At 40.7% G+C, this 20,958-nt stretch overlaps 1 protein-coding gene across 7 annotated transcripts in view; it reads left to right on the forward strand.

Moving 5' to 3' along the window:
- LOC137383819 (ankyrin repeat and SAM domain-containing protein 1A-like) overlaps window positions 1–20,958 on the forward strand; it is a 549,597-nt gene that overhangs the window by 435,681 nt on the left and 92,958 nt on the right. For all 7 annotated transcript variants that reach the window (XM_068057078.1, XM_068057083.1, XM_068057082.1 and 4 more), the window contains one exon: window positions 10,271–10,369. In XM_068057078.1, the coding sequence (XP_067913179.1) occupies window positions 10,271–10,369 (99 nt within the window). The remainder of the gene's footprint in view (window positions 1–10,270; window positions 10,370–20,958) is intronic.

Genomic DNA, 20,958 nt, shown 5'->3' on the forward strand with positions numbered 1-20,958 from the left:
CTATATTCTGCCACATTTGCTCCAATTATTCTGCCATGGACATATTAGAAAATGTTGTCCTACTTGGTGCTATATCACCTTTCTTCACCCCTTTGGTTGATATTCAAAAATCTACCACATGCCTGTAAGATGCTGCTTCTGGACTTTTCTGCAGCCTTTTTGGAATCTCAAAATCATAATTGCAGATGAGGAAGGCCATTCACCCCATCTTAGTTCATCCATCCAGAGACCTAATGTTGCATCTGTTTGTTTTTTAAATGATTCCAGACTTTTTGTCTCCACTGTTCAAACTAGAGTTTTATTCAACATGTTGATTCCTGTTTGAAAACGTATGGTCTGATAGTAGTCTTAATTACCTTTTACTTGTTTGAATTTGATCCAGTTCTAATGCTGCAGTTTAACATGGATTAAACCCAGATCGTTGCTGATCTGTTAGGATTAGTAGACACTTCTGGGGGTGCGCTTACACACTACTACACTGCAGAAGCCTGCATGTTATTAATGTAACTTTCTTGGCAATATAAAAAGGAAACTTATTACTAAAGTACAGCCACATGGTGTCCTACATGATGCTATTTCTACCATTATAGCAGCACAAAAGCTTGATTATTAAATTGCAGACTATATAATTGCCCTGGAATCTCCATGATTTTACATGCAGTTGTGCAATTTTGTTGTCATTAATAAACCACTGAATCTTTGGTTTTGCTCTTCATGACTGAATTACAGGAGTGCTTTATAGTTTAGTATCAGCCATTCTTCTCTATGGTGGGTGTCAGAATATGAGTGAAGATCTGTTTGACACAGCTGCCATTCTAAGACAGGCTGTATTGGTGCACATCATTAACCATATTGAAAGCAGGCAATATGATGAATACATAAATCTGAAAAATCTAGAGGTACATGTGATAAAGGAGCTAATATAAACCTTGGTCACATAGCAAAGTTACTGTCTTGGTATCATTACTTGATGCTGTAGGCTAAAACTGAGTCTAACCTATGGAGTACATCCTTGTGAAACAAATATCCTAAAACTCTAATATTTCTAAAACAACACACCTTTTGTGTAATTGTAGAGATTATCTGCAGGGATTCACCTCTGCTGAATTACTTGCAGCTTAATTCAGAAAAAAGTCATGATAATTATTTTAATTGGTTCACAGTTTTTCAAACAGTAATTTTTTTCAGTATCTTATCACAGATATTTAGTGGAAGAAAACATTAGAGGCAAATATTTAGGAAGATATGTTTAAACTCAATTTTATCTTTCTGTATAATTGGTCTGAGTGAATTTTCTTTTGTTACGTAGAAGCTAAATCTCCTACAAGAACATTTTTTAAATGAAGTGAATGTACAAGTTCTCATTTCCACTGTGGGCAATAACAAAATTTGAATTTGTTTCATTTGCAGCAACATCTGATTATGACTTTGATCTAAAGATAAAATTGGTTTATTGCCTCAATTTAATTAGCAGTGCTCTTCCTTCAATTCACAAAATTGGCTTGTTCCATTTTGAAGATTTGTGTTTATAGTCATGGAAAGTATGCACATCATCCAGCATATTTACCACTACTTATCACATCACTGTTCCATGCTAATTAGGTGTCTTTGTATCAAGTATTATTGCAGAGGCAACCAAAGTGTTGGTATTAACATCTAATAAAAAGGCCACTTTGGAAATGCAAGTTGTTATTTTGTAGAATAATGTCCCCAAGTATTTCACAGTGTGTCAAGTGAAATACAGATGCTGAGCCAAAGAACGAAAGATCAAGAGTTCAGAAGAGTGTTATGACCAGGTGAGAAAGCGGTCTAGGGTTCCCTTTCAGCCTTCACCTGGTCTTACTGTAACAGAGTTTTATTTTTAAACACAGTGTTTTTAGCTCCCCCTTGGTGAATCCTTGTTCACTGCTTTCCAATTATACGGCAGAGAAATGAGTACAAACAGGCTTTCTTGGGTTTAAAGAAGAAAAGTGAAATTTATTAAACTTAAATGCTAATTCGCTTAACGCCTACAGATGTGGTTTATGGATTAGAAACTGGACTGAAATAATGACATTCGAGCTGCTGTACATAGGTTTAAGATGTTCTTTGCACTTTTTAATTTGCACTATGGGTAGGTAGAGGTTTTTAATTACCATTCTCACTGATGATGTGCCCATGACACGCCCAAGCTAGCATGCATACGCAATGCACACAAGCAGATAGGGACAGAAAAGAGCAGAAGAAAAATAAAGTGCAAAAGTTTGAGGCAATCTCTGAGGAGGGTTTTTTGTTACTGTGCTTTGAGCTCACTGTAGAGTCCTTGATTGAAGATATAGTCTTGCTTTTCGTTGGGGCCCAGTATTATTCTTAAATCTTGTTCACTGTAGGAGACTTTTCTCTCTCTTGGGGTTCACGTGTCTTCAGTGGGCTTTGGACTTCCGTGAGAAAGAGATGGGAACAGACAGGAGAGGCTCTTTTCAATCCAGGAACCAAGAGCTTTCTGCCAGTTCAAACACTGTCTCGACAATTTAAAACTCCCCAAGTTGGCCAACAGAGTAGTCACGTGACTGGTATCACCACTTCTGGCTTTGTATATTGGGTGGGTCAGGGAATGGTCCTTTGTTCCAACACTGTCTGCTAACATGCAAAAGTGTCCTTCCAGCCAGGGGCCTGCAACCCCTTGTAATTGGCCTTCTCTTCCTCCCAGCAACAATTTGAGATTTAATGACCATGTGGCAAAATTAATGTGCCTCAATCTTGGCAGGTGGGGGCCTGCATGAGAAGAGGCATGTCTTAAAATAGGAGAGGGAGGTGGAGAGTCGGAGGGTTTAGGGAGAAAATTCCAGAGAATGGGACCCAAGCAGCTGAAGGCACCGCTTCTAATGGTGGAGCAAAGGGAGGGAGTTGAGGCTATTGAAGAATTTGAATCCAAGGATGAGAATGCCAAGTTTGAGGTGTTAGGGAACCAAGAGCCAATGAAAGTGGGTATGGTTGATCAGTGGGACTTGGTACGGCATAGGTTATGGCAGTAGAGTTTTAGATGAACAGAAGCTTTTGGAGAGTGGAAGTTAAGAAGTCGACTAGGTGAGCATTGGCGTAATTGGGTCTAGATGTTATTTTTTATTCATTCTTGGGATATGGACATCACTGATAAGGCTAGCATTTATTGCCCGACCCTAATTCTCCTTGAGAAGTGTCCAGGAGCTGAGCCCATCACTTTTATTTCCACTTCTTTCTCCTTTTTTTTTCTTCTCTCTTTACATCTCTTAAATCTCTGCTGCTGTCATGCCTCCTTTAATTTCTCCCCTCGGGTATTCTGCCATCTCAAATCCCTACCGCAACTCTTCAGCGCTTCTCAATCTCCTATTGTCCTGCTGCCATCCCAGGCTTGACTCGCTATTAATCTACATTTTCACTCTTTGCCGCTCCAAAGGCCCATCACAGCACTCCTCACTGCCTCCTTATGGCAGCAACTCCAAATGCCCTATCCTAATATCATTGACCTATTCACCCAGGTGCCTGCTGGGGGCTACTCCCTCCTACTTCCTTCCCATCCCACTCACTTCTCTGAATGCTGACACCATGGACTCTACCATTGGATCAGCTATCACTGCCCCTCTCTACATCACCCTCCAGAATGTTCATTCACTTGTGAGAAAGGCCCTTGCCATCAATGATACCCTGATTTGACCTTATTCACTGATGCACACTGTTAGCAATAAACTTTTTGTGCCTTCCTGTCATACTCTGCTTATCTTTACCCAAATTGCTATACTGCTCTGTGACTTTGACTTTTCTTTTCAGAATTATAAATTTCCCCTCATTTGAACCCTCTTTTCCCCCCCAATTTTTTAGTTTAAAACTTTATCTACACTACCGAGAATCTTCCCATTAGCCCAGTACTCTGCATTCCTGTTACTCCTTCCAAAGTGAATCACATCGCACTTTTCCGCATTAAGCTCCATTTGCCATCTCTCAGCCCAGCTCTGCAGCCTATCTATGTCCCTCTGAACCCTACAACATCCTTCGGCACTACCCACAACTCCACCGACCTTAGTGTCATCCGCAAATTTACTAACCCACCCTTCTACACCCTCTTCCAGGTCATTTATAAAAATGACAAACAGCAGTGGCCCCAAAACAGATCCTTGCGGTACACCACTAGTAACTAAACTCCAGGATGAACATTTGCCATCAACCACCACCCTCTGTCATCTTTCAGCTAGCCAATTTCTGATCCTAAGCTCTAAATCACCTTCAACCCCATACTTCCGTATTTTCTGCAATAGCCTACCATGGGGAACCTTATCAAACGCCTTACTGAAATCCATATACACCACATCCACTGCTTTACCCTCATCCACCTGTTTGGTCACCACCTCGAAAAACTCAATAAGATTTGTGAGGCACGACCTACCCGTCACAAAACCGTGCTGACTATCGCTAATGAACTTATTCTTTTCAAGATGATTATAAATCCTGTCTCTAATAACCTTTTCCAACATTTTACCCACAACCGAAGTAAGGCTCACAGGTCTATAATTACCAGGGCTGTCTCTACTCCCCTTCTTGAACAAGGGGACAACATTTGCTATCCTCCAGTCTTCCGGCACTATTCCTGTCGACAATGACGACATAAAGATCAAGGACAAAGGCTCTGCAATCTCCTCCCTAGCTTCCCAGAGAATCCTAGGATAAATCCCATCTGGCCCAGGGGACTTATCTATTTTCACACTTTCCAAAATTGATAACACCTCCTCCTTGTGAACCTCAATCCCATTTAGCCTAGTAGCCTGAATCTCAGTATTCTCCTCGACAACATTATCTTTCTCTACTGTAAATACTGACGCAAAATATTCATTTAACACTTCCCCTACCTCCTCTGATTCCACACACAACTTCCCACTACTATCCTTGATTGGCCCTAATCTAACTCTAGTCATTCTTTTATTCCTGATATACTTATAGAAAGCCTTAGGGTTTTCCCTGATCCTATCCGCCAATGACTTCTCGTGTCCTCTCCTTGCTCTTCTTAGCTCTCCCTTTAGATCCTTCCTGGCTAGCTTGTAACTCTCAAGCGCCCTAACTGAGCCTTCATGTCTCATCCTAACATAAGCCGCCTTCTTCCTCTTGACAAGCGCTTCAACTTCTTTCGTAAACCATGGCTCCCTCGCTCGACAACTTCCTCCCTGCCTCACAGGTACATACTTATCAAGGACACGCAGTAGCTGCTCCTTGAATAAGCTCCACATTTCGATTGTTCCCATCCCCTGCAGTTTCCTTCCCCATCCTACGCATCCTAAATCTTGCCTAATCGCATCATAATTTCCTTTCCCCCAGCTATAATTTTTGCCCTGCGGTATATACTTGTCCCTGCCCATCGCTAAGGTAAACCTAACCGAATTGTGATCACTATCACCAAAGTGCTCACCTACATCTAAATCTAACACCTGGCCGGGTTCATTACCCAGTACCAAATTCAGTGTGGCATCGCCCCTGGTTGGCCTGTCTACACACTGTGTCAGAAAACCCTCTTGCACACACTGGACAAAAACTGACCCATCTAAAGTACTCGAACTATAGTATTTCCAGTCGATATTTGGAAAGTTAAAGTCCCCCATAACAACTACCCTGTTACTCTCGCCCCTGTCGAGAATCATCTTCGCTATCCTTTCCTCTACATCTCTGGAACTATTTGGAGGTCTATAAAAGACTCCCAACAGGGTGACCTCACCTTTCCTGTTTCTAACCTCGGCCCATACTACCTCAGTAGACGAGTCCTCAAACGTCCTTTCTGTTGCTGTAATACTCTCCTTGATTAACAATGCCACACCCCCCCCCTCTTTTACCATCTTCTCTGTTCTTACTGAAACATCTAAATCCCGGAACCTGCAACATCCATTCCTGCCCCTATAATGGGAAACAAGGAAATGGAAGAGACTTTGAACAAGTATTTTGTATCTGTCCTGTTGGTAAAAGACACTAATAGTATCCCATGAATAGTTGAATATCAAGGGGTGGAAAGGAGGGAGGAACTTGAAAACTAGGAAAATTAATGGGACTAAAGGCTGGCAAGTCACCTGGACCTGATGACCTGTATCCTAAGGTCTTAAAAGAAGTGGTTGCAGAAATAGTGGATGCAATGGTTGTAATCTTCCAAAATACTCTATATTCTGGAAAGGACCCAGAGGATTGAAAAAACGCAATTGTAGCACCCCATTCAAGAAAGGAGGGAGACAGAAAGCAGGAAACTATAGGCCTAACGTGTCATTGGGAAAATGCTGGAATCCATTATTCAGGAAGTAGTAGCAGGATATTCAGAAAATCATAATATAATCTTGCAAAGTCAACATGGTTTTATGAAAGAGAAATCTTGTTTGACACATTTATTAGAGTTCTTTGAGGATGTAACAAGCAGAGTGGATAAAGGGGAACCAGTAGATGTAGTATATTTAGATTTCTAAAAGATATTAGATAAGATGCCATATTAAAGGTTACTACACCAGATAAGAGCTCATTGTGTTGGGGGTAATATATTAGCATGGATAGATGATTGGCTAACAGGAACCAGAATCAGGTTAAGTGGGTCATTTTCAAGTTGGCAAACTATAACTAGTGGGGCGCCACAGGGATCAGTGCTGGGGCCTCAACTATTTGCAATCTGTATTAATGACTTGGATGAAGGGACAGAGTGTAGTGTAGCCAGATTTGCTGCTGATACAAAGATAGGTGGGAAAGCAAGTTTTGAGGAGGGTACAGAGTCTGCAAAGGGATATAGATAGGTTAAGTGTGTGGTTAAAAATTTGACAGATGGAGTATAATGTGCGAAAACATGAGGTTATCCACTTTAATGGGAAGAAAAGAAAAGCTGAACATTATTTAAATTTGAGAGACTACAGAATGCTGCGGTACAGAGGCATCTGGGTGGCCTCATACACGAAATCACAAAAAGGTAGCTTGCAGGTACAGCAAGTAATTAGGAAGGCAAATGGATTGTTGATGAATGTTGAAAGGGGATGGAGTATATAAGTAGGAAGTCTTGCTACAACTGCACAGGTGTTGGTGAGACCACACCTAGAGTGCGGTGTCCGATTTTGGTCTCCTTATTTAAGGAGGAATATATTTGCAATGGAGGCAGTTCAGAGAAGGTTTACTAGGTTGATTCCTGGGGTGAAGGAGTTGTCTTATGAGGAAAGGTTGAGCAGGTTGTGCCTATACACATTGGAGTTCAGAAGGATGAGAGGTGATCTTATTGAAACATAGAAGATTCTCAGGGGACTTGACAGGCTGGCTGCTGAGAGAATGTTTCCTCTCGTGGGGAAATCTAGAACTAGGGGACATAGTTTCAGAATAAGGGGTCTCATATTGGAGATGAGGCGGAATTACTTCCCTGAGGGCCATTTATCTTTCAAATTCTCTTCCCCAGAGAGCAGTGGAGGCTGGGTCATTGAATATATGGTGTACTTGTCCATAGATCACTGAAGGCAGCAGCACAGGTAGATAAGGTGGTTAGGAAGGCATGTGGGATACTTGCCTTTATTAGCTGAGGCATGGAATATAAGAGCAGGGAGGTTATGATGGAGCTGTATAAAACGCTAGTTAGGCCACAGCTGGAGTACTGTGTACAGGTCTGGGCACCACACTGTAGGAAGGATGTGATTGCACTGGAGAGGGTGCGGAGGAGATTCACCAGGATGTTACCTGGGCTGGAGCATTTCAGCTATGAAGAGAGACTGAAAAGGCTAGGGTTGTTTTCCTTGGAGCAGAGAAGGCTGATGGGGACATGATTGAGGTATACAAAATTGTGAGGGGCATTGATTGGTTAGATAGGAAGAGACTTATTCCCGCAGCGGAGGGGTCAATAACCAGGGGGCACAGATTTAAGGTAAGGGGAAGGAGGTTGAGAGGGGATTTGAGGGAAAAAAATTTCACCTAGAGGGTGGTTGGAATCTGGAACACACTGCCTGAAGGGGTGGTAGAGGCAGGAACCCTCGCAACGTTTAAGAAGTATTTAGATGAGCACTTGAAACGTCATAGCATACAAGGCTACGGGCCAAGTGCTGGAAAATTGGATTAGAATAGTTAGGTGCTTGATGGCTGGCACAGACATGATGGACCGAAGGGCCTGTTTCTGTGCTGTATAACTCTATGACTCTATATTCAAGGCTGAGTTGGACAGATCTTTGATCTACAAGGGAGTCGAGGGTTATGGGGGCAGGCAGGAAAGTGGAGCTGAGGCCATGATCTTATTGAATGGCGGAGCAGGGTCAAAGGGCCGAATGGCCTACTGCTCCTATTTCTTATGTTCTGCACCCATCCAAGCAGGTGGAGAGTATTCCGTAAAATTCCTGACATGTCATTTAATTGGTGACAGTTGACAGAGTTTTAGATGAGCTGAAATGTTTGGAGGTGAAAATTGAGAAGCTGACTAGGTGAACATTGGAGTCATTAAAAAAAAAATACAAATTCAGATCTCCAGTCGGTGGATTAAAGAAAATTATCATTCAACAAACACATTGGTGTAACTTTTTTTGAATATATATATAATATATATCACGCACATATATATAGGTGACCGTTGACAAAATGGATTAGATGTACAGTAAAAGCTTTGTTTTCCGACGTGTCTCAGGCCTGAGAGGTACCGGATAATTGAAAATTCGGTTAATCAGAAGTTGCAATTACCAAGGCAATGCAACACAATAGTTTTAATTTTAAAAGAAATGATTACAAGCAAAGTACAAGAAGATGTACAAACGCAGCGCTACTAAGATGACTATCAGCAGCATCACTAACTAATGCCGAGAACAATTAACTGTACTCGGGTAAACACGGCTCAGGAGAGCTTTGGGAGACGTCTGGGTGTGCCGGGTGGATTCTGGTTACTATTATCGAGACTTGTTTAGGGAGATTTTGCAAATTCCGAATAATAGAGCTTGCCAGTTGGCAAAGTGCCGGATAACAAAGCTTTTATTGTATTTGAGTTAAATAGTAGTCTCTAACCTGTGACATCGCAATTTCTAATGCCCAAAAGAAGACTTTTGGATTATCCTTTGGAAAATATTGGTTTGTTACATAAGAACTTTTAAACTTTATGTGCCAAATTTTGAGGTCAGTGGTGAACGAATGGCGGCAGCTGTTTGTTACTCATGTACTTGCTCATAGACTTTTTTATGATTTTTTGCACTGGAAGATTTCTGCACCAAGCCCTCTTAAAAAGCTCAGCGCCCTCTCCAGAGCACGTATGTGAACGGGACAAGAAACTGTATATCTCCTTATTTAATCAGATTTAAAAATTGTGAATAAACAGTGCGGAGTCTGAAAAGGAAGTGTCAGTTCAAATATTTAATTCAGTATCACATCAGGTACAGAAAACAAAACACAGGGGATATTGGATTAAGAGAGACTGATAAAAGAGACAAAAGTTAAACAAAAATTTGAATTTCTTTTGAAGGAATGAGACACCACACTTATAAAAGTTATTTTCAGTGGCAGAGAGACCGGCAGTAATTAAAACTAATCACACCAGTAAAAGAATACTTACACTGGAGTGGACAGACACAAACTTTTTCTGACTAGTTGTGTGTTTGTCCATAATGGCAACTTCAAGCCATTCCAAGTATTTCAATTTTGAGCCTTTCAGTGAGCTACCATTACGGAAACAGGGACATCTTAGATGGCAACATCCTGATTTTTGCATTTAATTGCGCATGTGCAGTCGCTGGAAATTGCTGTCCAATTTACACCTCCGTGACGGTGAGCATTGTTAGCCTCATCATTAGTTTTTTATCACAAAATCTGGCCCAATAATTACAAAATAGTGCTTCACTTTGACTTCCAAATTTTTTTCAATTTTGAAAGAAAACACCAATAAATGTTTGCAACATTAAAATCAGATTTGACATAATATGAAAGTGTTGTGAAGTTGGAACTGAGCCTGGGGCCTGGTATTTCCAAAGTTGGAAGCTCTAAGATTCATGTTGTATAAGAAATTATCCTCCCAGAGCAAAACTCTCGGATATGAGGTGGTGCCTAATAATAACTTTTATCTTGCTTCGGGAATAGCACTGATGAAATTTAATTTTGGTCGATTGAGTCTATGGAAATAATAGAAGTTTTCAATGCTACAGTATATCTCAACCCCTTCAGGCTCTGACGATTGTTTTCCACTGCGACCAATACTGTGGACCAGCAGTTATGAAGTGAACATGGACAGATTTGAATACTCTCACTGCATTGTGAGCAGGACCAAGGCTTTCTGGCTTTTTAATTCTGACTCTCTCCCCAGGGGGCTAACGTAATGGAAGAGCAGGACTTGCGAGAGCTTGGAATTCATGAGGCAGGACATCGGCGAAAAATTCTTCAAGCTGCACGTTCCCTTCCAAAGGTAAGACTTCTGAGTAGTAGATCAAAAATAGACTAGAGAATTTAGTAATTTAGAATGAATAACACAATTAATTTATTAACTAATTGGGTGTAATTATTTTATTTTTATTTTTATTTTATTTAGAGATGCAGCACTGAAACAGGCCCTTCGACCCACCGAGTCTGTGCTGACCAACAACCACCCATTTATACTAATCCTAAATTAACCCCATATTCCCATATTAACCGCATATAACCCACAATTCCCCTACCACCTACCTATACTAGTGACAATTTATAATGGCCAATTTACCTATCAACCTGCAAGTCTTTGGCTGTGGGAGGAAACCGGAGCACCCGGCGAAAACCCACGCAGTCACAGGGAGAACTTGCAAACTCCGCACAGGCAGTACCCGGAATTGAACCCGGGTCGCTGGAGCTGTGAGGCTGCGGTGCTAACCACTGAATAGGTTGGCTTATTCCAAATAGTTCCAAATAAATAACGTAGAAATGTACATCAGTTTTTAGGGAATTGTGTCAAATTTATATTCCATTTTATTTTATACTGTGACCAGTGTAAATTTTTAAAAAGCCTATGCAAAATGGATTTTGCTATTTATGCTAATTAGGAACGTATCTGATTTACAGGTTTTTTGAATACGAGTGCAATCTGTGTGTGTCAAACAAGTTAAAAGAAATTTTCTCATAACAAGAAATCCTAGGATATGACATGTATGCCCATAAAAGGCCATTGAAACAAAGTTAATAACATTTAATAGGGAATTAGACAAATGAAGGAAACACAAAAGGGTTCAGGGAAAGAACAAAAAATATTAGTGTAGACCAGGGGTCGCCAATCATTTCTTTAGTGAGAGCTACTTCTGATAAACAAAAAATATCACTAGCCACTTAAACATGTATTGAAAAAAATATGGCTAGATAAATGGAAACTAAATATGTAGCTATTATAATTACATTATAGTATTGTATCCATCAATATTGGCGACCACGCTCTGGAAGTGGTTCAAGAGTTCACCTACCTAGGCTCAACTATCACCAGTAACCTGTCTCTAGATGCAGAAATCAACAAGCGCATGGGTAAGGCTTCCACTGCTATGTTCAGACTGGCCAAGAGAGTGTGGGAAAATGGCGCACTGACACGGAACACAAAAGTCCGAGTGTATCAGGCCTGTGTCCTCAGTACCTTGCTCTACGGCAGCGAGGCCTGGACAACGTATGCCAGCCAAGAGCGACGTCTCAATTCATTCCATCTTCGCTGCCTTCGGAGAATACTTGGCATCAGGTGGCAGGACTATATCTCCAACACAGAAGTCCTTGAAGCGGCCAACATCCCCAGCTTATATACACTACTGAGTCAGCGGCGCTTGAGATGGCTTGGCCATGTGAGCCGCATGGAAGATGGCAGGATCCCCAAAGACACATTGTACAGCGAGCTCGCCACTGGTATCAGACCCACCGGCCGTCCATGTCTCCGTTATAAAGACGTCTGCAAACGCGACATGAAATCGTGTGACATTGATCACAAGTCGTGGGAGTCAGTTGCCAGCATTCGCCAGAGCTGGCGGGCAGCCATAAAGACAGGGCTAAATTGTGGCGAGTCGAAGAGACTTAGTAGTTGGCAGGAAAAAAGACAGAGGCGCAAGGGGAGAGCCAACTGTGCAACAGCCCCAACAAACAAATTTCTCTGCAGCACCTGTGGAAGAGCCTGTCACTCCAGAATTGGCCTTTATAGCCACTCCAGGCGCTGCTTCACAAACCACTGACCACCTCCAGGCGCGTATCCATTGTCTCTCGAGATAAGGAGGCCCAAAAGAATAGTATTGTATTGCTTATGAAGGAAAACTGATCTTAACTTTATTTCAGTGTGATGCTTGACGTTGCATGCAAGACTGGTCAAGAGATCACTGTACTTGCCAATGTCCAGATGCCCAGCAGCGGCTTCATTGATTGGTTGGTGCCCATTTAGCAATGTCACCTCCCCTGGAATCTACCTCCCTTAGCAGTCTCAGATTGGAAATTGTTGGGCTTGAGTGGGCTCAAAAGTACTTGAGGATAAACCCAGCAGCTTTTCCTCCATTTGCACTCCAGCTAAAACCAATGCAACAAACAAGACCTACACAGGAGGCCAGGGACCGAATTCTGCATCCAACACTCACCCCGAAACAAACTGGCTATGTTTCTCGATTCAGTTCTGTGAGCAACGCCTGCAATAAAACTAAAGCAAAATACTGTAGATGCTGGAAATCAGAAATAAAAGGAGAAAATGCAGGAAATACTCAGCAGATTGGGCAGCATCTGTGGAGGGAGAAACAGAGTTAATGTTTCAGATCTGTGACCTTTCGTCAGAACATGAAAGGTCAGTGACCTGAAGCATTATCTCTGTTTCTTGCTCCACAGATGCTGCCAGACCTGCTGAGTATTTCCAACACTTGCTGTTTTTATTTCAGATTCCCAGCATCCCCAGTATTTTGCTTTTATTCTTATTGGGTGTTTTTGAGGCCTACACCAGCTGTTTATGAAGACTCTCCGCCCACCCACTGGCTCCATTCTTTTGCACCCACCTGCCAGCTCCATTCCTGTCCTGCACTTGGCGGTTCCTCACCTTCTGCGTATCCAACATGACTGCCTCTATCCAGTTCCAGCACCTGTACTGCACATGGTCCAGTCACTGCCAGTGAGCTACTCAGCAAGCTACTAGTAGCTCTCGATCGATGTTTTGGCAACCCTTGGTGTAGACCATTTCAAAACAGAGGTTGTACCAGTGTGGATACAATGAACCGAATAGCCTACTTCTTCGTTGAAATTTCATAAATTCATCCAAGAGTACACAGCTTTACCATAGTGCTGTGTGCAGGCTTTTCATTAAGCTGGCTAAACTGTTCATAAAGTTTTTTTTAATTTATCAGAGAATGGTGATTTTAGGAAGGACTAACAGCACTAAAATTGAAGACACTAGGGCACAACTCACTTCCTTGTGAAAATGACCAACGTAGACCAGAATTCTGTGAAAGCAAAAAGAATCAGAATATTGGTCACACGCTGGACTATTTTGCAATGACTGAGGCAAGTCCTTACACTAACGCATCAAGTCTTCAGTTACAAATTCGGAAAAATGAAAGCTATATTTCTCACCATGTCTATTGATAATTGCTTTACACAAACTGAATTGGAGCATTCATGTGATGACAGGAATCTAGGTTTGGGATCTGCAAGATCATTTTAATTAAGAACATTTTGGGCAAAATTTGGAATATGACTTGCCTGTTAGAACTTGCAGATAAAAGATTGCATTTGAAATTCACTATTACTGCAAACATCATAACAGATCTGAACTTTTATTATCTTTTATTGCACCACTGGAGCCAGCCCGTAACAGTAAAGGGCATCCATAATGTCACTGGTTCTTCTGCACAGTGTAAGATTAATTGATAGATTCTGTGAAACAGGTCACATTTGAAACACAAAATATTTTTAAAACTAATGATTCTGAAACTCTGCTCCCCTTGGATATATTCAGATATGTTTGTGTAAAATTATGAATCACTTATCACCACTTCAGACCTTGACAGAAATGATAGAATGGTGATTCTCTAGTCCTGATTCAATTGAGTTTATTTTTCTATGATGCGAAGAATCATAACCATATGCTTGGAGGTCCCTTCAGATTCAAGTTACATAATATAACTGAAATGATGTCCGTACGTATTGAAAAAGCATTGGTTGGGAATTTGATGCCGATGTTGTTTTCTGTGTTCAAACTCTTGCTGAACAACTAGACGAAGATCATATGATAATTGCAGGCTAGTTAGCCTAACAGGGCACTCAACAGGATGTTGTAACACTTGAACAGCACAGCTGCTACGACCAAGGCGGGAAGAGTGCACTGTTAATTCAGTCCCACTTCTCCACAGGTCACAGAATATCAATAAATTTTCCCACTTAACGAAGCAGCCAATTAGATAAAAGCAAAATACTGCGGATGCTGGAAATCTGAAACAAAAACAAGAAATGTTGGAATCACTCAGCAGGTCTGGCAGCATCTGTGGAAAGAGAAGCCGAGTAAACGTTCCGAAGAAGGGTCACTGACCCGAAACGTTAACTCTGCCTCTCTTTCCACAGATGCTGCCAGACCTGCTGAGTGATTCCAGCATTTCTTGTTTTTGTTTCAGCCAATTAGATACTCTACTTGTCCCCAGAATAAAGCACACCAACCAGGTTTCTTTAATCAACAACAAAATTAACCGTTTATTATAAAACCAAGTCTTAACCAATAATTAAGTGTATGTGTGTATATATGTATATATATATATATATATTTACGAATTGCGATATTAAAGCTCCTTATTTTTTCCTAGCCCTCAAGGGCACACTCATACATCCAAAAAACAGGTTAACCGGGGAAAAAAAAGGATTTTTGTTTACAGCTGTTTCAAAGGAATGAAAGGAAAAATAAAAACTTAGACTGTAATGACCTGGAAGGAGGTTCTTTTGTTAGGTATGGTGTCCCAAAGTCAAATAGTTGGATGCCACTCAAAGTCTTTCCAGGTGAGGTTGATGAACAGTCTGTGATGGGTAGGCATTCAAAGACATGCAACTATAGAAGGCTTCACATAGACCTTCCATCAGGGGTGTAGCAACAGTTCTCACACTCGATGCAGAAGTCCTTTTTTAAAGATGTAAGATTTCTGTAAATTCAGGATTTCTTCAAAAATTCAGGAGGCAGCAGTATCACTTAATACAAGCTTTTGCTTTTCAAGAGCAAGGATTCTTTACAGCGAGGTAATACTTTCTGGTTCTTCTTCTGATCTCCAGGCAGGTCAAAATCAAATTCCAATTGCCTGTTTTTGTCCAAACCCACTGGCTTTTAAAGTTAAAAATGAAACCAAAACCTTCCAGAAACAAGTCACATGCCAAGTCATAAATTCTCTCTTGTCACAACAGAGGATAGCTCTGAGGTCAAACCCCCTGCTGGTTTCCAGTATTTGTTTACTAGGCAAAACCAGAAACCTCTCGTTGACCCTGCCTTCTTTCCAAAAGCATCCATAAAGTTCAACCATCTCCAGATGTCTCAATGTCCACTGAAATCCTCTTCAGTTTTTAAAAATATAAAATACCAAGTTTTAATACCAAAAAAATGGAAACCCTCATAACGCAGGTATTCTAGGCCACAGTCGATATGGTTTTAGAAGGAAATGCCTTGCACACCTCCTCAAATTCTTTGAGGAGGCATCTAAGCTAATGGACGAGGGCAATCTAGTACATGTAACTTCTGCTACAGAGCTTCTGTTCTACTTTCAAAAGGTTTAAAGTTTAAGAAATGGTTGATTAGTTGTCTAGACAGATTGAGAATTGGTTTGGCAGCAGAACTGAATGGTGATAAATGGAAATTGCCTTGCCTGGGGAAAAGTAACCAGTGGTGTACCACAAGAATATGCTCTACAATCCCTGCTATTTACAGCACTTGTGAATAATCTGCAGCAGGTGATTGCAGAAGTCATACTATCTTTTCTGGTTGCCCAAAGCTCTGTAAGCAGGTAGATCATAGCAAGGAAATGGATTGTCTTTGAGACTTAGATTAATTATGTAAATCGTCTGAGATGTGGCAAATAGTTTTTAATGTGGACAAACATGGGATAATGCATGTAGAAATAGAAAGCGTTAGTCATCCTCTGAATACATTTGGCCAGTATGACTCAATTATTAATTTGAGTACCAGGCTCTGTCTGGAGAGCATTGGCCTACAAGTTGGAACAACTTATTTTCTTTGGGAAACGTTAGCTGTTCAATGACTTTCTGATGACCTTTCATCAGAACTGGAAAAAGTTGGAGATGTAACAGGTTTTAAGCAAGTACAGTGGTAGGGAAAAGGGCGAGGAGAGGAAAGAACAAAAGGGATAGACCATGATAGGGTGGAAGGCAGGAGAGATTATATGACAGATGGATGATGGTGTAACGTAAAAGTGGATGGTAATGGGACAAGTAAAGAAGCAAAAGATGGGTCTAGAGGAGGTGTAAACGGAAATAGCAGAATGATCAGTAATTCAACTCTGAAAGCATCTGGTCAGTGTGGGGTCCGTCTGGAGAATATTGGTCTACAATTTGAAGCAGGGTATCCTCAGATTCTATGCTGAGGCCAGTTCTAGAGTTTGACATGCAGGTTTAGTCACTTTACCTCATCGTTTTATTTATTCATTCATAGGATGTGGGCATCGCTGGCTGGGACAGCATTTATTGCCCATTCCTAATTGCCCTTGAGAAGGTGGTGGTGAGCTGCCGCCTTGAACCGCCGCAGTCCATGTGGGGTAGGTACACCCACAGTGCTGTTAGGAAGGGAATTCGGATTTTGACCCAACGACAGTGAAGGAACGGCGGTATAGTTCCAAGACAGGATGCTGAGTGGCTTGGAGGGGAACTTGCAGGTGGTGTTCCCATGCAACTGCTGCCCTTGTCCTTGATGGTAGAGGTCACGAGTTTGGAAAGTGCTGTCTAAGGAGTCTTAGTGTACTACTGCAGTGCATCTTGTCGATGTTGTAGACTGCTGCTACTGTGTGTCGGTGGTGGAGGGAGTGAATGTTTGTGGATGGGGTGCCAATCAATCGGACTGTTTTGTCTTGGATAGTGTCGATCTTCTTGAGTGTTGTTGGAGCTGCACCCATCCACGCAAGTGGAGAGTATTCCATCACATTCCTGATTTGTGCCTTGTAGATGGTGGACAGGCTCTGGGGCATTAGGAGGTGAGTTACTTGCCACAGGATTCCTAGCCTCTGACCTGCTGTTGTAGCCATAGTATTTATATGACTACTCTAGTTCATTTTCTGGTCAATGGTAGCCCCCAGCAATCGTAATACCATTGAATGTCAAGGAGAGATGGTTAGATTCGCTCTATCATAATAATCTTTAATAGTTTGCTTTGCTTGATCTTTCATGGTGATATTGGATAAAGTAAAAAGGAAACAAGGTGAGTACATGAGAGAAAAAGGAACAGAAAGATATACTGAAAGGCTAGGATGAGATAGATAGAATGGGGGGAGACTTGTGTGGAGTATAAACACCAGCACAGACTAGCTGGGCCAAATGGCCTGTTTGGGCTGTATATTCTATGTACAGAAGCAAATGCACACATGATATGGGGAAAAGGGAAATATAGAGTGACCATACATAAATTCATCAAAAACTACCAGATTATTTTAAAATGTTACATAAATAGATTGCTAATAAAGAAAGCATCTGATTTGGAAATTTTCTGAAATGTAATTTTGGAAGAACAGTCTTGCTGGCGGCCTTTTCTCGTCTAGATTTTCATATAAGAAAAAATCAATATTTGTGGTGTAAAGTTTTTGCACTGTTCAGAATATTCATTGTTCCAAACCAATGTTGGGTTTATCAGAATGAAATTCAAAGATGTTTTTTGTTTGCTACACTATATGTGGTATAACAGAAGCCTAACATATGATGAGAAAGAGCGAGTTCTAAATTGTCGACCGGTTGCGGCGATCATGTCTTAACAAATATTGCCATTACTGCAGTAGGATATGTAGGATTATAACATTGCTATGTATCTGATGTAACTGTTTTTATGATAAACTTACAGGACAGAAGGAGGTAACTCAGCCCATTGTGCTTGGGGTGGCTTTTTGAAAATAGCAGTTATGCTTACTGCTGCATCCCTGCTGTTTGTCTGTAACTCTACAAGTTCCTCATTCTTAAGTCCAACCCCTTTTAGAAATTATTAATTGAATCAGCTTCCATAACCTTTACAGTTAGAGCATTCCGATCCCGACAACTGAGTGAAAATATTTCATCTCATCTTATCTCCCCTCCAGATCTTTTGCCAGTGATTTTGAATCTGTGACTTCTGATAGTGATCCACCCACCAGTAGGAATAATTTTTCTGTATTTAATCAACACCTCTCATCATCCTGAAAACCTCAATTTGGTCACCTCTTAACCTTTTCTGTTCCAAGGAGGACAATCCCAACTTTTCTAAATTCTGCTCATAACTACATAAACTGTGGATTAAAGAATGAAAAGATTCAGGGGTAGAAATTCATCTAGGTCTGAGCAGGATTCTAATGATGTCAAGGTGAAGGTTCTGGTTTGAGCTATACTTTTTTTTACATTGTCATGGGTTGGAAATACCACAACATGCTCTTTTATCATTGCCTTCAGCAACCAACTATGTTTGTGCAAAGGTGCTTCTCCTGGCAGTAAGTTCTATTTTATTGGAATTTATTTATTTTTCGTTTAGTTTGGGCAACAACAAAAGAGTGTGATTTATTTGATTTTAGTGTGACAAAACTGAGTACTAAAATAGTCCCAAAGAAATAAAACTTGGATAAATTTACACTTATAAGTCATCATTGCCCTAAAATTAAAGTCTGTGCATTTGTTCTTGATCAATATTCTGTTGCTCTCTGTGAGCTTCCAGGATTCACATGAGCAATTCTCATTGAGAGAAAGCTGTACCCTAGGGTTCTGTGTCAGAGCCATCCCTTAAATCCAGAGTTAATGTAATGGTTTAGTTTAAATTTGTGATTTCAAGTTGGTCCAGTGGAATGATTGACAGGACATGGGTTTGTACTCAAGTTTTTACTATGAAGTCAAAAGGATGTACTCAGTATGGCTTTCTGCCAGCTAAATTCCAAAATAAATGTACTATTATCTCAGATTGAAAGGCACATTATTCCTGGGTTCTCGAATTGACCTTCTACTGACTGTCTAGGATTGCATACAAGGTTCACGAGAAAGGAGACCTAAATGGAGAGAAAAGCATTGATGAATTGGTTATTTTTTCAGAGTCTCCATTACATGGTACATGCATCTTTCTTATGTTTCTGAGGGAGAAATGGGGAGCTGAAAAGATCTCTATTGGAATTCAAATTTCATTAATGTGTCTCCATCCTATTGTGGGAGTAGGGCAAAAAAAGAATAGCACTACCCATGCTAGAATGCACCAGTTTTCATCACCAACTCGAATATGCATTTTTTTGGAGGGGATGAGGAGTGGGTGGGGGCAGTAGAGAGAAGGAGGAAACTACTGATTTCTTCCCAAAAAACTACTTTGTTTAGCAACTCCATTTGCAGTATTATGAAATGAATCTGAAGATTTGCCGTATGCATATGAGAGATAATATGTAGGTTTGATTTTGAAATGCTGACTGAAGACTGCAAATTATGAAGCTACATCTTAAAAACTCTTAGCTGTTACTATGTTCAATGACTTGTGAAAAAGCTCAGCAGATACAGTTTCAGCCATGAATTAGTTGTGCTGAATGCACAACCATAGCCCTTTAGGATTTGCATGCTTTAGGTCCCATTAAGTGTCATAATCCCTCGATATTATATTGCATTCGCCTTTTCAGAAGACAAATCCAACAAAATGTCTGGACAAGTAAGCAAAAGAAAGATCATCGTAGTGAATAACACATTAATTGTCAAATGCCAAATATTTGCAGCAAGTAATTCTTAATACCATGTAAATTATTGGTACTCACATCAGGTACCGTGAAGTGGATTACTCTGAATATTTTCCATTTAATTGGTGTTTGATATCTACAATTATCTTTAGGTCTTTCCAGGGATCATCATTTTAATAACAACTCTGTGAAGACTCGTGCTTTGATAGGGGAATAAATAGACAATAATGCTCAGCTGATTCATAAAAAGGCAAAACTGCGGGATGTTGGTATCTCAGAGCTGTGTCACATGTGATTCATGTCTTTTTTTTTTAAAAGCTAAGCATTTCTTTTATTTGGCTTGTCAAGGTGAGCACTGGGTAATAGAATGTTTTTTTCCAGTTTGGAACCTGAGTATCTAAAGTGCATCAAGTACTTTCCATTTCACACCCTTTGTCACCCTTTCATAGTACCATAGAATGTTAATCTAGAAACAGGCCCTTAGCCCATCATGATATTTTACTTAATTCACCATTTGTCAGGTCCATTCTCTTGTTTGCTTTGTACATATTACTCATGTGGAGATCCTGGTACCTATCCACCTACTGAGAGTTCAAACCCTGGCTAGGAAGAGGAAAGCAGGGTCAGTGAAGTTAAGGATCTAAGATGATATATCTGGCAATGGAAGTTTAGAGTCAAGTCCTCTCTGTCTTCCGGTTGATCAATCAGCTTAGTACACAATGGAATCTGAAGGGTAGATCTATCACTAGGAGCTAGGATTCATTCCAGCTTGAGGAACAGCACCTTTATCTTTCAATAAGACACTGTGCAGGTTTCTAGACACACCATCGAGTTCAACAATTTCAGATCATAACTACTGTTCCCATTTTTTTCAGTCAGCACATGCTGGTAATGATTCTGCTGATGCCATTTACAGCTTCTCTAGACTCATCTTTTGTTTCTTTACTTGTTCCGTTGCCACTCCTTCTTTTTGTCTTACACTATCATCCCTTTTTTCCATTTAAATCACTCTAGCGTTCCACCCTATCACAGGCCTACTCTTTTGTTCTTTCCTCTTTCCTCCCTTTTTCTGCCTCTCTACTTGCTTAAAACCTATTTAATCTGTAACATTTTCCAGTTCTGATGAAAGGTCACAGACCTGAAAAATTAACTATGTTTCTCTCTCCACAGATGC

This window comes from Heterodontus francisci, chromosome 25, assembly GCF_036365525.1.
Source record: "Heterodontus francisci isolate sHetFra1 chromosome 25, sHetFra1.hap1, whole genome shotgun sequence".
In the NCBI taxonomy this organism is placed as follows: domain Eukaryota; kingdom Metazoa; phylum Chordata; class Chondrichthyes; order Heterodontiformes; family Heterodontidae; genus Heterodontus; species Heterodontus francisci.